The 14,931-nt window shown below is 38.1% G+C and overlaps 2 protein-coding genes across 2 annotated transcripts; both read right to left on the reverse strand.

The window, feature by feature from the left end:
* LOC131982376 (uncharacterized) lies at nucleotides 1-7,854 on the reverse strand. The gene is made up of 9 exons (XM_059347004.1): nucleotides 7,490-7,854; nucleotides 5,265-5,413; nucleotides 5,004-5,136; nucleotides 4,483-4,761; nucleotides 4,095-4,391; nucleotides 3,854-3,996; nucleotides 3,650-3,766; nucleotides 2,841-2,885; nucleotides 1-2,644 (listed from the first exon to the last, which is right to left on the reverse strand). The coding sequence occupies exons 1-9, from the start codon at nucleotides 7,563-7,565 to the stop codon at nucleotides 2,465-2,467; spliced, it is 1,419 nt and encodes a 472-aa protein (XP_059202987.1). The 5' UTR covers nucleotides 7,566-7,854; the 3' UTR covers nucleotides 1-2,464.
* A 607-nt stretch (nucleotides 7,855-8,461) lies between these two features.
* Nucleotides 8,462-14,632, reverse strand: LOC131981704 (uncharacterized). Its single transcript, XM_059346120.1, has 9 exons — nucleotides 14,285-14,632; nucleotides 12,756-12,904; nucleotides 12,495-12,627; nucleotides 11,974-12,252; nucleotides 11,592-11,882; nucleotides 11,351-11,493; nucleotides 11,147-11,263; nucleotides 10,239-10,283; nucleotides 8,462-10,046 (listed from the first exon to the last, which is right to left on the reverse strand). Exons 1-9 carry the CDS (start codon nucleotides 14,358-14,360, stop codon nucleotides 9,867-9,869), a joined length of 1,413 nt encoding a protein of 470 aa, XP_059202103.1. The 5' UTR covers nucleotides 14,361-14,632; the 3' UTR covers nucleotides 8,462-9,866.
* Nucleotides 14,633-14,931: the final 299 nt, after the last annotated feature.

Here is a 14,931-nt window from a genome sequence, read left to right on the forward strand (position 1 = left end):
GAATTAGTGTCAGCAACATTTTACTTAACATTAGCACATGTGCAAAAATGGATTAATACAAATAAAAAAATTTCACTGAAGGACAAGACTATCATTTTAAACACAGCCGCCCACAGGAACTACCCATATGTACCAGTGCTGTGTTTCACTAATGTTACACTAATGGTGGAAAAAGTATTCAGATCCCTTACTTAAGTAAAAGTACTAACACCACACTGTAAATTTACTCTACTAAAGGTAAAAGTCCTGCATTTAAAACGTATTTAAGCAAAAGTACAAAAAGTAACATTATCGAAATGTACTTAAAGTATCAAAAGTAAAATAACTCATTATACAGAATTATCCACTCAGATTGTCATATATATTCCACATACGTACATCATTGGATTATTATAGCAACTACTATCCATTAAGAAACATGCAAAGAGACAAAGTGGGCTGTTAACTGTGGCGCGTTCCAACAAATGCAAACTCAAGTCCAGATATGCGCCTTTGAACTGTTTTATTATACATACAACACAACAAGGCAACACAACAAAGGCAGGCAAAACACGCATTTTGGCAGCTACAGTTATTGAAAGCAGCATTTTAATTTTCTCAAAGTAAGGCTTGTTTAACTACTTATTATAGTATCATATGTGGTTTAATAATAATAATAAAAAAATGTCTAATCACTTTAAATTTACATTAAATCTTGACCTGAAAAGTCACTTAGGTTGTTGGCTTAATGTAATGACGTAAAAAGTACAATATTTGCCTAAAAATGTAGTGGACTAGAACATAGAGTTATATAAAATGAGGTATTGAGTTTGTCAAGTGCCGCAAAATTGTGGTTAAGTGCAAAACTTGAGTAAATGTAGTTAGGTACATTCCACCACTGTATTACATGTGAAAACGCCTATATATAAATGTATTTATATATATATATATATATATATATATATATATATATATATAAAGGAAGAAGTGTTTGTGTGTGTGGATGTGTGTCAAGGGCATATCTTGCTGTCTGTTGCGCATGGCACGAAGGTGTGCATTCTTGATTTTGAAGATTTTTGAATTCATTTTTCAAAATATTACGTGTTGCGGCATTGCACCGTTTCCGATCAGGCGGCTTTTAGGGGAGCTCCGCCCCATTGTGTGATAGGCCTACACCTGGTCAGCAACACAATTCACTCTGGATTTCCACGCCTGCAAGTCGATTTAGCCTACCTTTCATTCAGAGTTTTAAAGTGCGCTACAAGGTTCGATTTTCCAATAATATTCGAATAGTTTCCAGTGAATATCAATGTTCAATGTGTATGTGCTGGATGTTATGCGTACCTTAAGAAAAGTAAGTGTTTTATGGAGTTGCAGACGAATACATACTTCCTACGGGCACTGCACTAGTATGAATAATAACAGAAAGGCTATATTGCAATCTTGAAAGATTTACCAGACTAGCAGCATCTGCTTAAATTGTCAGTCAACAAAAATGTTCTCACCTTTTGGCAGTCAGTGTACGCCATAGGAAGCTAATATTTTTGAAAGTCAAAGTAAAAAACATCTTTACATATAATGCAGATATTTGAATCAAATAATTATTTTTACATTGATTTCACGCTCTAATGATCTTGGCCATAAGAAGAGCATATGGACACAATACACAATATCTAACACAGTTACAGTTACAAAGCCCAAAACTTAATAAAAATCTCACATTTCTCAGAATGTATTGATAAAAGTCACACAGACACGTCACACACACTGACATATGAGGCAGAAACGGCCATGATAAAATTTTGAAACCAGCATTTAAAATACTATGGGTAATAAGATAGTAAGACAGTGAAAGTGCATTATTTTGATCTCCCTGGATGTTGAAGCCTTCAAATTCTAAATTCTGCTAAACAGGCGCACTTCTTTCAGTCCTAATGTAACATCTCTTCTACCATTGGTATCTCTTTGCAGCAGGAGAAAGTCTATATTATGCCTTTTGTATACAGTATAACCTGAGTTTAAGGCATGCATATTCATATTGCATATAACACATAAAACCTGATTATTGTTGTTCACTCTACAATAAGTACAGTCTGTGAGCTTAATTCTTCCTTGCCTGTGAAAAATAACTTCATCATTTGTAGGAATTGACTTTAATGATTTATGTCATGATATTACTCCAAAACCTCGACTGCTTAGTTATCAAGAGGCCTCAAACTTTGTTCTTGCTGCTATTGTGTTTTTATCTATACTGAAAGAACAATATCCCACATTTTAATCTATGGAAAGTCTGGCGATGTGTCAACATAGTGTGAATTATATCTTGATTCCTTATATGGTCCTTATCCTGTGCACCTTACAAGTTTGTGGAAACTTAATTTTTCACGGATCTATATCACACAATCGCATTAAGGACTGAAATGGTCGTTAATGGTGCCTGTTAGTAACGAAGCACAAAGCTTCACTTAAATTTCCACTGAGCTCTTTAGAGAAAATTGAGTTTATCTGAGGTATAAACATCAGTGGAAGTTGACTCTGAGCTAAGGGGAGGCCCAGTGAGAAAGGTAAGTCCCTTCAGCTCAAACTGTGGCCCAGGATCCGAGGAGAGACAATCAGAGCCGAGTGTAGGAGCTGGATCGGTTGTCTGCCCTCTGAGAGGTACAACCTGGAGAGAGAAGTGAATGGAAAAAAAGGCAAGTGTGTGTGTTTGGAAAAAAAAAACAGGTTTGGTAGGTTCAACGAGTCTGCCTTCAAAGGGCCAAAAGTCAGTGTTAGAATGACTCCTCTCTCTCTGTTTGTTAATATAATAACAACATACTTTTCATGCATTTAGAGGGAATGTTGTATGTTTGTGTGTGTACCTCTGGCTGAGGGGGGTTCACATGGATATTCACTGGGTTGTGAACCTGTAAGGTAAAACAAATGGATGCGAGTCAGAAAAAGAAGAATATATAACAAAACATATCTCATATAATAGTTATTTCATAATGATTTTGGGTAATATAAATGTCCTCATGGATTCAATGAATTATGCTGTGGGAAACAATTTGAGCCCTGTTTTTTAGCCTGTATTTGTATACATTTGTGGTAAAATTAACCATTAACAGTTTGCAGAATCATCTTTTAGCAGTTCCTGTTTGCAATGTACCCATGAATTTACAGACAACTACCACTGGATTACTTTGATACTGAAGAAAACATAAAAACTTGATGATTTTCAGGTGAGTTCTGGAGATGAATAGGGGGGGGGGGTCTTTTAACTATGTTTTCCTACCTGCAATGGGCAATATGATGGAGATAAATTGCACTGAACTTGTGTGTATTATTTCCTCTGTGTATTAATGTCTGCCAACGCAGCACTCAGCAAGAACACCGTGCAGTTATCCATAAGGATGGAGTTAGGTATTAGGTATTAGGCATTGTTGAAAAGGCAGTAACTTTTTGTGATACCAACCAAACAGCAATGTTTCAAATACATACTATGGGCATGTAAGTATTCTTTTGGGACAGACTTGGACAAAATCAATGATTCAAACCCCAATAACTAACTTATTCACAGCAGCCACCCGGCACCTGCCTTTTACCTCACACAGTATCTTTGCCTCACGTCTGTCCTGTGCCCCCCTGGGGAGCCATGCCTCACAGTTTGAAACCTTAGTGTAACACCTACCGATGGCTCGAGGGAGGTAGTTGTCGGTTCTGTAGGAACAAAGGAGTTTGTTGGCTGATAAGAGTGATGTGGAGCAGGTGCAGCAGAGTAACTTGGGACTGCGGGTTGAGTCGAATCCTGCAATTAGAAGGAGGATATTTAAGTAAAAGTAACAACACAGATTATAAACAGCTGGTCTGAATGCCCATTTGAGTAAGTACTTACATGGTTAAACACAGGAGGTGTGGACTCGTCCCTTTTAGAAGAGCTCTTTTTACAACAGCACTTTCTCACGCAGCAACAGCAGACAATCATTGCAAAGACACTCCCGACAGCAATACCAATAATATCCCCTGTAGGAACCTTTTCTGTACAAGGAGACGAAAAAGGGAGAGAGGTTATGTTAATTTGAATTGTCAGCAACAGTTAGATGATTCATTTTTCTAAAATAATATGTGTTGCTCACCCTCCTCTACCTCTACCACCAGCTCCACAATCTGAGCCAGGTTGCCTTGCTGGTCTCTGAACTCAAAGGTGCCAGAGTCTCCGTGTCTCACAGGATGAATGATTATGCCATCATCATAGATCTGAAGCCTTTTTTTAAATGCGGGTCTGTTTTGGAGTCTGCCTTTTTCGATCAATGTTCCGAAATAGTAATCCTCTTCGTCCTCACGTTTAAAATCCACAGTCCACACGGAGCCACCAAAAAGATTTTCAATGAAGATCTCTTCATCCATCTTTGCATTATAGTGTGAAGCGTGCTCTGTGTGTGATAAAGAGTATATACGAACATGTCGTCAGATAAACAGCAGAAAAAAAGCAAACTTTAAGCTTCAATTATTTCCTAACATCACCTTTTACTTCGAGCCGTGTCCTTATTAGCAAATTGTTGTCTTTTGCTCTGAAGCTGTAGTAGCCGTTGTCTGCCTGGGTGAGGTCATTAATCTCCCATGATCTCCCACTACGTGCCACCTGCACTCTGCGTCCCCTATTGGTCTGAGGGTTGGTACGATTCCAGAGGACCTTTGGCTGGTCCTTACTATAAAGCAGAGTGAACTCCAGGAATTCAGCATCACTAGGGACATCACTGGAGTATGTAGCTCCGTAATACTCTGTAACCCTCTTAGAACAATCTGAAAAAGCAAAGGGCAAACGTCTTGCACAGTTCCTAGAGAAATACCTATTTCCCTTTATTTTATTGAATTTGAAATTAACAACAGCAATGGATATTAAGTTGTTAGCATGTAACTACATGTAGCAGGGTATGTTATGTAAACACTGTGGTAATGCCTGAAGCAGATGACTGTAGAGGTTTTTCATGTAAACAGAGAATAAGTTAAAGCATAATATAATCAGTAAAGTGTTACATTCTCACCCGAAATCTTCAGTCTGATGACATCTGTCTCAAAACCGTTTGAAAGCATGACCGAAAAAGTTCCTTGATCTCTTTCGGTCAAATGTTTAAGTTCAGCTGAGAGATAGGAAATGGCGAGGCGTGGGTCCTTTAACTGAATCAGAGGACAACACAGATGGGTTTATGTAGGACAGAGAGCATATTCTGTTCATTTAAAACCTGGTTTGCTCTGACTGACTCATGCTCCAGAAAGCATAATTTGAAGCACCAAAAGCTGCTCACCTCCCCATTATCCATGATTAGCTTCCTGGGTCCCCCACTACTAGGGGTGAAGTACATCCTTCCTTTGAAAGAAGGTGGCGAATATGACATTGGAAATATCATACTACTGCCATAGCACTTCTCTTCATTTGTATGACCACTGGCTGAACCTACAATCAGAAAGATACAAGAGAAGAAGAAATAGATGCAGAATATTAACACAAGCCAGATACAAAACACCTGAGATACATGACATAACTGCAATACATTTCATACCACAGAGTATGAAATGCATGTTGCATTCGTTTTTTGGTGCACTCAAAATAATCAATGGGTACACTACTGAAGTTGTGAAGTTATATTACATAAATAATTTGTGGAGGGTCACAGGACCATTCAAAATTAAGCCAACTTTTAGAAAATGATACAAGAATGATAAAACCTCAATATACAGGACCGTTACAACACAACTTAAATTAAAATAAATTATTTCTTAAAGGAGGCACAGAATCTATAAGGGTGTTTTAATACATTTTACTGAATTAAATCAATTTTGTTAATTAATAATTCATGAATTAATTATGTAATTAATCATGTTTTTCTGCTCTTTATTTATCAAGTTGCAGCACAATCAAGAGCTGAGATTGTTACAATCCTGTTCCAAAAAAAAAGTTGGGATGCTGTCTAAAATGTAAATAAAAAAAGGACTCAAGTCATTTGGTCCAAGTCTCAAGTGAAGTCAAGTCACAGGTTATGTCAAGTCAAGCTGAATCCTTATTTAAGGCAAGTCAAGTCCCAACACAAGACATAAGTTTTCAATAGATAACGGCCATTTAATGCAGCATTGAATTAAACATGACAATTCTGAAATGCGGTCAATATGGAAGTGTCACTTAAATTTGTCACAACATATCCCTGATTTGCAGAAACGTTAAAATGCATTTTATTATGAATTTCCACAGTGAAAAGTCCTGTAATTTTGTGAGAATATATCTTAGGTCCCGTAGAATGAACCTGCAGTGAAATTAGTGACTGGAAACAGACAGTTTAATTTTAATTAATTTTAATATAATGTAATATTTTACTGTACAGTCTATATCTAAAGGTGTTTTACAAAATAAAGTGAACTTTTCTGTGAATATCATGCAATTAATCTTATTTCCATATTTATCTGATATTTGGGCCTGGTTGTGTAACCCTTTATTCTAAAAACTGAAAAACCGCACGTGGACACAACAAATACTTTTCGGTACGACACAATTTGATTATTTCACTTGGTGTGTTGATGTAACGCTAATACTTCATCTCCTCTCTGCTGGTAAGAGTTTTATACTGAAAAAAGGTGATAAAGAATGACAGTAAAGTGTTTATCCCTCATGTCAGCTCGCTTTGAGCAGTGTCAGTGTATTTACCGTAAATATGACAATACGGGCGCACTACATTATAAAGGGGACGGCTGGCATGACTACGGAGAAGCGAATGGTGGCTCACTTGCCCGCAGTAAAACCTAGACCTTATAATGAAAGTGGATCGTTGAAAGTGGCTGTTGTTTCCTGACTCGCACTAAACTTCAGTCCAGTAATCCAGCAATACCAATTTAACTCCACAAACAGAACATAATAATATCAAACATCATGCTGCCGTTGCTTTTGTAACCTTACTTAATGGAAAAAATATGTTTTGGGTTATTTAATCATTTAAGTTATTATTATATACAATAATTATTTCATTATTATTTATGGAACTTTCACTATAATTTATGTATTCATTTTCATGTGTTATATTTAAGTTGATATTACTTGTCCCCTTGCCAAAGTCAATTAGTTCCTACCTGCCCTTGTTTTGGGGGACAAATATAGGTGAGGGGTAGTCAATCGGATGTGGTAGTTTCGCGGGGTTTCTCTTGTGTTGTGACCCGTGAAGTGGAATGTTGTATGCTGTCCTGCCGATATTGGTTATTAAAGAAGATAAAGGAATAAGTGTGGAGTTATCTTGTAGCCCGCTCATCACCCATCAGCCCGAGAGACTGGAGAACGCTACCCCGACAAGAAATAAGGGTTACACTTTGAACTGCAGTTGGCACAGTTTACACAATTGGATATTTTATATGTTACAAGTTGTGCCACACAGCGCAGGTATGCGGAGCAGAGACTTCGCTCGTGACAAAAGAAGCTGTGAAGTGAAATGTCAAATGGGTTAAACCTGCATAGCGTTTATTCTGTGAGATTGCCATGATTTATACTCACCAAACAACACACAGGAAACAGTCACGCAAAAATGTAACATTTCCTGTGTAGAGATACGATTTTGTTGACCTGCCATGTTAACTGAACCTCTCTCCGACTGCGTTCAAGCCAGCTTCCACCTCGGATAACAGTCAGGCCAGTCGACACTTGTTTTCACGTTGCATGTAACTGTGTTTTCCGAAGTGGAAGCTGGTTTGAAATCAGTGATCTTCTTGTCTCTCTGAACCCAGAATGCATAAAACTCAACATCGAGCACAAAGTTTGAAAAATTAGATGTTGTAACGAGTAATTTCCCTGTGTTGCGGTCGAGTTGTGTTGCTGCACGGAGGAATGAACTGGGCGCGGCTTCTTCCACTATCTGTTTACGTCATAACTGCGGCGCGCGCAGCTCACTACAGCTGTTCAGTCAGTGGAGGTCACTATGTCAGTCAACAAAAATGTCCTCACCTTTTGGCAGCCACCGTTTTTGGTTCATATTTGGCATGGCGGTCAAGTGTTGTGAAGTTGTGTGTGTGTGTGTCAATGCAGAGTATGTAGTCAGAGATTTAGCAGGCTGCAACATCAAGGTTCTCTAAATGTTTGGTTTGATCACATTGGATCAACAGAGGGAATTCCCTTGTAAAATAAGCCAATAAAAAAGACACAAAACACGACATGATCTTCATCTAAGCTAAGGTGAGGAGCTCAGACATCAGGAGGTGTCCTGGGCACTGGTACGAGGCCCCAGGGTCGACCCACAACACTCTGGAGGGACATTACCTCTCGTCTGGCCTCGGGGTCTCCCAGGAGGAGCTGGAAGTTGTGGCTGGGGAGAGGGACGCCTGGAAGACATTGCTTAGCCTGCTACCTGATACGGGAATGGATAAAAATGGATGTACAGATGTTTGATCTTTATCAAACAAAAAGCTTTACTTCTTACATTGATAACTATTAAATATAATTAAAATGTATATAAATTCAGGATCGCATTGCTCAGAAAAATACATTTTATTGTGGAGATAGGTTTTCAGTGCCTTTTATCACCAACTTGAAGTCAGGGACACATACTCATAACATTCATATATCAACCATACAAATTGAATCTGTGAGCTCATGTAAGCAACAATAATGTAACAATGAAAGGAGTGCATTCTGGAGATTCTTCCGAGGTCAAACATTTAGATGCAGATTGTTTTTGGTGTTATGGTTTCAATACTTTTACATGTTTCTACACAGTTTTGATTCATTATTCACCGAGTAAATAAAGCTAAGTGCAGATTTCTTCTGGGATTCAATGCAGTCCAGTGAGGCAATTTATTTAGCTTTTAAAACCAGAAGTTCATGTCTCCTTACAAACTGGATGAAGATGTTGTCACTTATGTCTCTTATTGAACTCTTCTCTACCACGGCTGGTCTGTAGACACATGGCTCTTAACCCTTTTGAACCCCTTTGTAACCTGTTGAATTTTTTCCTGTTTCATACCATCCTTTAAATCTTGTTTCTAATGTATTTCATGATGACCTTGATGAAGGCAACGAGCCAAAGCGTGTGGGTCTCAAAATAAAGGGTTTTTAAAATATACTTTTTGACCTCTTTAGGCTTTTCTTTCCTTTTATATGCACCTTTGAAGTAGGTGTAATTGTGCCAGAAACCACTCTTCTTATACAGAAAACTTAATTTCAAGTAGAAGTAAAAAACATCTTTACATATAATGCAGATAATATTTGTATCAAATAACTATTTAACACTGATTTCATGCTCTAATGATCTTGGACACAAGAGCGAGTTGAAAAAGCTCCAGCTTACACAATATCTTACACAGTTTAGTAAGACTTGAATTTTTACAAAGCCTAAAACTAAAATAAGTTTTCAAAAAAGTAAAAATATAAAATTTCTCAGAATGTAATGATGAAAGCCACAGAGACACATCAAACACACTGACATATATAAGGCAGAATCGGCTCATGATAAGTTTAAAAAAAACAGAAAAAGCTGGTAGCAGTTGCTCAAAGTGACAGTGATAGTGCATCTCATTTGAGCAAGAGAAAGTCTACATTATGCATTCTATATATAACCTGAGTTTATGGCACACATATTTATATTAAATATAACCACAATAATTAGTGTGGAGTTACACTCTGTCACCTTAATTCTTCCTTACCTGTCAAAAAAAAAAAAAAATTAATAATTTGCATTAATCGATATATATGCATTTATGTCATGACATTACTTGAAAACCTTGACTACTAAGTTATCAAAAGTTATTGACCTCAAACTTTGATTTGTGAGAACTTAATTTTCACGGATCTATATCACACAATCGCATTAAGGACTGAAATGGCTGCGTTCCTGCTAGTAACGAAGCACAAGGCTTCACTTAAATTTCCACTGAGCTCTTTAGAGAAAATGGAGTTTATCTGAGGTATAAACATCAGTGGAAGTTGACTCTGAGCTAAGGGGAGACCCAGTGAGAAAAGTTAGTCCCTTCAGCTCAAACTGTGGCCCAGGATCCGAGGAGAGACAATCAGAGCCGAGTGTAGGAGCTGGATCGGTTGTCTGCCCTCTGAGAGGTACAACCTGGAGAGAGAAGTGAAGGGAAAAAAAGGCAAGTGTGTGTGTTTGGAAAAAAAAACAGGTTTGGTAGGTTCAACGAGTCTGCCTTCGAAGGGCCAAAAGTCAGTGTTAGAATGACTCCTCTCTCTCTGTTTGTTAATATAATAACATACTTTTCATGCATTTAGAGGGAATGTTGTATGTTTGTGTGTGTACCTCTGGCTGAGGGGGGTTCACATGGATATTCACTGGGTTGTGAACCTGTAAGGTAAAACAAATGGATGTGAGTCACAAAAGAAGACCATATAACATAACATATGTCTCCTATAATACATATCTCATAATGCTTTTGGGTAAGGTACATTTTTTCATGGAGTCAATGCATTATGCTGTGGGAAACTATTTGAGCCCTGTTATTTAGCCTGTATTTGTATACATTTTGGGCTAAATGCAGAATCATCTTTAAGCAGTTCCTGTTTGCAAATGTACTGATAAATTTACAGGCAACTACCACTGGATTACTTGAAGAAAACATAAAAACTTGATGATTTTTGTGGAGTTGAAAAGGAGACGTCTTTTAAACTATGTTTTCCTACCTGCAATGGACAATATGATGGAGATAAATTGCACTGAACTTAGAAATGTGTGTATCACGTCTGTGTATTTTTAAAGGATAGCTTAAAACTGTAGACTGGTGTCCATTTGATCTATAAAACCAGTTTGACTTGCTGTAATCACTCATTCCCATCCCTCGTCTCTTACATGTGATACCAATGTAAGTGATGGGGGACCAAATATCCAATTTTCTAAACTTACAATCTTTGGTGTGCAAATGTCCTCCTTATATTAATGTCTGCCAACGCAGCACTCAGCAAGAACACCGTGCAGTTATCCATAAGGACGGTGTTAGGTGCATTGTTGAAAAGGCAGTAACTTTTTGTGATACCAACCAAGCAGCAATGTTTCAAATACATACTATGGGCATGTAAGTATTCTTTTGGGACAGACAAAATCAATGATTCAAACCACAATAACGAACTTATTCACAGCAGCCACCCGGCACCTGCCTTTTACCTCACACAGTATCTTTGCCTCACAGTTTGAAACCTTAGTGTAACACCTACCGATGGCTCGAGGGAGGTAGTTGTTGGTTCTGTAGGAACAAAGGAGTTCATTGGCTGATAAGAGTGATGTGGAGCAGGTGCAGCAGAGTAACTTGGGACTGCGGGTTGAGTCGAATCCTGCAATTAGAAGGAGGATATTTAAGTAAAAGTAACAACACAGATTATAAACAGCTGGTCTGAATGCCCATTTGAGTAAGTACTTACATGGTTAAACACAGGAGGTGTGGACTCGTCCCTTTTAGAAGAGCTCTTTTTACAACAGCACTTTCTCACGCAGCAACAGCAGACAATCATTGCAAAGACACTCCCGAAAGCAATACCAATAATTTCCCCTGTAGGAACCTTTTCTGTACAAGGAGACGAAAAAGGGAGAGAGGTTATGTTAATTTGAATTGTCAGCAACAGTTAGATGATTAATTTTTCTAAAATAATATGTGTTGCTCACCCTCCTCTACCACCAGCTTCACAATCTGAGCCAGGTTGCCTTGCTGGTCTCTGAACTCAAAGGTGCCAGAGTCTCCGTGTCTCACAGGATCAATGGTTATGCCATCATCATAGATCTGAAGCCTTTTTTTAAATGTGGATCTGTTTTGGAGTCTGCCTTTTTCGATCAATGGTCCGAAAAAGTAACCCTGGTCGTCCTCACGTGTAAAATACACAGTCCACAGGGAGCCACCAAAAAGATTTTCAATGAAGATCTCTTCATCCATCTTTGCATTATAGTGTGAAGCGTGCTCTGTGTGTGATAAAGAGTATATACGAACATGTCGTCAGATAAACAGCAGAAAAAAAGCAAACTTTAAGCTTCAATTATTTCCTAACATCACCTTTTACTTCGAGCCGTGTCCTTATTAGCAAATTGTAGTCTTTTGCTCTGAAGCTGTAGTAGCCGTTGTCTGCCTGGGTGAGGTCATTAATCTCCCATGATCTCCCACTACGTGCCACCTGCACTCTGCGTCCCCTATTGGTCTGAGGGTCGGTACGATTCCAGAGGACCTTTGGCTGGTCCTTACTATAAAGCAGAGTGAACTCCAGGAATTCAGCATCACTAGGGACATCACTGGAGTATGTAGCTCCGTAATACTCTGTAACCCTCTTAGAACAATCTGAAAAAGCAAAGGGCAAACGTCTTGCACAGTTCCTAGAGAAATACCTATTTCCCTTTATTTTATTGAATTTGAAATTAACAACAGCAATGGATATTAAGTTGTTAGCATGTAACTACATGTAGCAGGGTATGTTATGTAAACACTGTGGTAATGCCTGAAGCAGATGACTGTAGAGGTTTTTCATGTAAACAGAGAATAAGTTAAAGCATAATATAATCAGTAAAGTGTTACATTCTCACCCGAAATCTTCAGTCTGATGACATCTGTCTCAAAACCGTTTGAAAGCATGACCGAAAAAGTTCCTTGATCTCTTTCGGTCAAATGTTTAAGTTCAGCTGAGAGATAGGAAATGGCGAGGCGTGGGTCCTTTAACTGAATCAGAGGACAACACAGATGGGTTTTTGTAGGACAGAGAGCATATTCTGTTCATTTAAAACCTGGTTTGCTCTGATTGACTCATGCTCCAGAAAGCATAATTTGAAGCACCAAAAGCTGCTCACCTCCCCATTATCCATGATTAGCTTCCTGGGTCCCCCACTACTAGGGGTGAAGTACATCCTTCCTTTGAAAGAAGGTGGCGAATATGACATTGGAAATATCATACTACTGCCATAGCACTTCTCTTCATTTGTATGACCACTGGCTGAACCTACAATCAGAAAGATACAAGAGAAGAAGAAATAGATGCAGAATATTAACACAAGCCAGATACAAAACACCTGAGATACATGACATAACTGCAATACATTTCATACCACAGAGTATGAAATGCATGTTGCATTCGTTTTTTGGTGCACTCAAAATAATCAATGAGTACACTACTGAAGTTGTGAAGTCATGTTACATAAATAATTTGTGGAGGGTCACAGGACCATTCAAAATTAAGCCAACTTTTAGAAAATGATACAAGAATGATAAAACCTCAATATACAGGACAGTTACAACACAACTTAAATTAAAATAAATTATTTCTTAAAGGAGGCACAGAATCTATAAGGGTGTTTTAATACATTTTACTGAATTAAATCAATTTTGTTAATTAATAATTAATGAATTAATTATGTAATTAATCACGTTTTTCTGCTCTTTATTTATCAAGTTGCAGCACAATCAAGAGCTGAGATTGTTACAATCCTGTTCCAAAAAAAAAGTTGGGATGCTGTCTAAAATGTAAATAAAAAAAGGACTCAAGTCATTTGGTCCAAGTCTCAAGTGAAGTCAAGTCACAGGTTATGTCAAGTCAAGCTGAATCCTTATTTAAGGCAAGTCAAGTCCCAACACAAGACATAAGTTTTCAATAGATAACGGCCATTTAATGCAGCATTGAATTAAACATGAAAATTCTGAAATGCGGTCAATATGGAAGTGTCACTTAAATTTGTCACAACATATCCCTGATTTGCAGAAACGTTAAAATGCATTTTATTATGAATTTCCACAGTGAAAAGTCCTGTAATTTTGTGAGAATATATCTTAGGTCCCGTAGAATGAACCTGCAGTGAAATTAGTGACTGGAAACAGACAGTTTAATTTTAATTAATTTTAATATAATATAATATTTTACTGTACAGTCTATATCTAAAGGTGTTTTACAAAATAAAGTGAACTTTTCTGTGAATATCATGCAATTAATCTTATTTCCATATTTATCTGATATTTGGGCCTGGTTGTGTAACCCTTTATTCTAAAAACTGAAAAACCGCACGTGGACACAACAAATACTTTTCGGCACGACACAATTTGATTATTTCACTTGGTGTGTTGATGTAACGCTAATACTTCATCTCCTCTCTGCTGGTAAGAGTTTTATACTGAAAAAAGGTGGTAAAGAATGACAGTAAAGTGTTTATCCCTCATGTCAGCTCGCTTTGAGCAGTGTCAGTGTATTTACCGTAAATATCACAATACGGGCGCACTACATTATAAAGGGGACGGCTGGCAAAAGACAAAAGAAGCTGTGAAGTGAAATGTCAAATGGGTTAAACCTGCATAGCGTTTATTCTGTGAGATTGCCATGATTTATACTCACCAAACAACACGCAGGAAACAGTCACGCAAAAAAGTAACATTTCCTGTGTAGAGATACGATTTTGTTGACCTGCCATGTTAACTGAACCTCCGATCTCCGACTGCGTTCAAACCAGCTTCCACCTCGGATAACAGTCAGGCCAGTCGACACTTGTTTTCACGTTGCATGTAACTGTGTTTTCCGAAGTGGAAGCTGGTTTGAAATCAGTGATCTTCTTGTCTCTCTGAACCCAGAATGCATAAAACTCAACATCGAGCACAAAGTTTGAAAAATTAGATGTTGTAACGAGTAATTTCCCTGTGTTGCGGTCGAGTTGTGTTGCTGCACGGAGGAATGAACTGGGCGCGGCTTCTTCCACTATCTGTTTACGTCATAACTGCGGCGCGCGCAACTCACTACAGCTGTTCAGTCAGTGGAGGTCACTATGTCAGTCAACAAAAATGTCCTCACCTTTTGGCAGCCACCGTTTTTGGTTCATATTTGGCATGGCGGTCAAGTGTTGTGAAGTTGTGTGTGTGTGTGTGTGTGTGTGTGTGTGTGTGTCAATGCAGAGTATGTAGTCAGAGATTTAGCAGGCTGCAACATCAAGGTTCTCTAAATGTTTGGTTTGATCACATTGGATCAACAGAGGGAATTCCCTTGTAAAA

The sequence above is a fragment of the Centropristis striata genome, chromosome 12, assembly GCF_030273125.1.
Source record: "Centropristis striata isolate RG_2023a ecotype Rhode Island chromosome 12, C.striata_1.0, whole genome shotgun sequence".
Lineage (NCBI taxonomy): Eukaryota > Metazoa > Chordata > Actinopteri > Perciformes > Serranidae > Centropristis > Centropristis striata.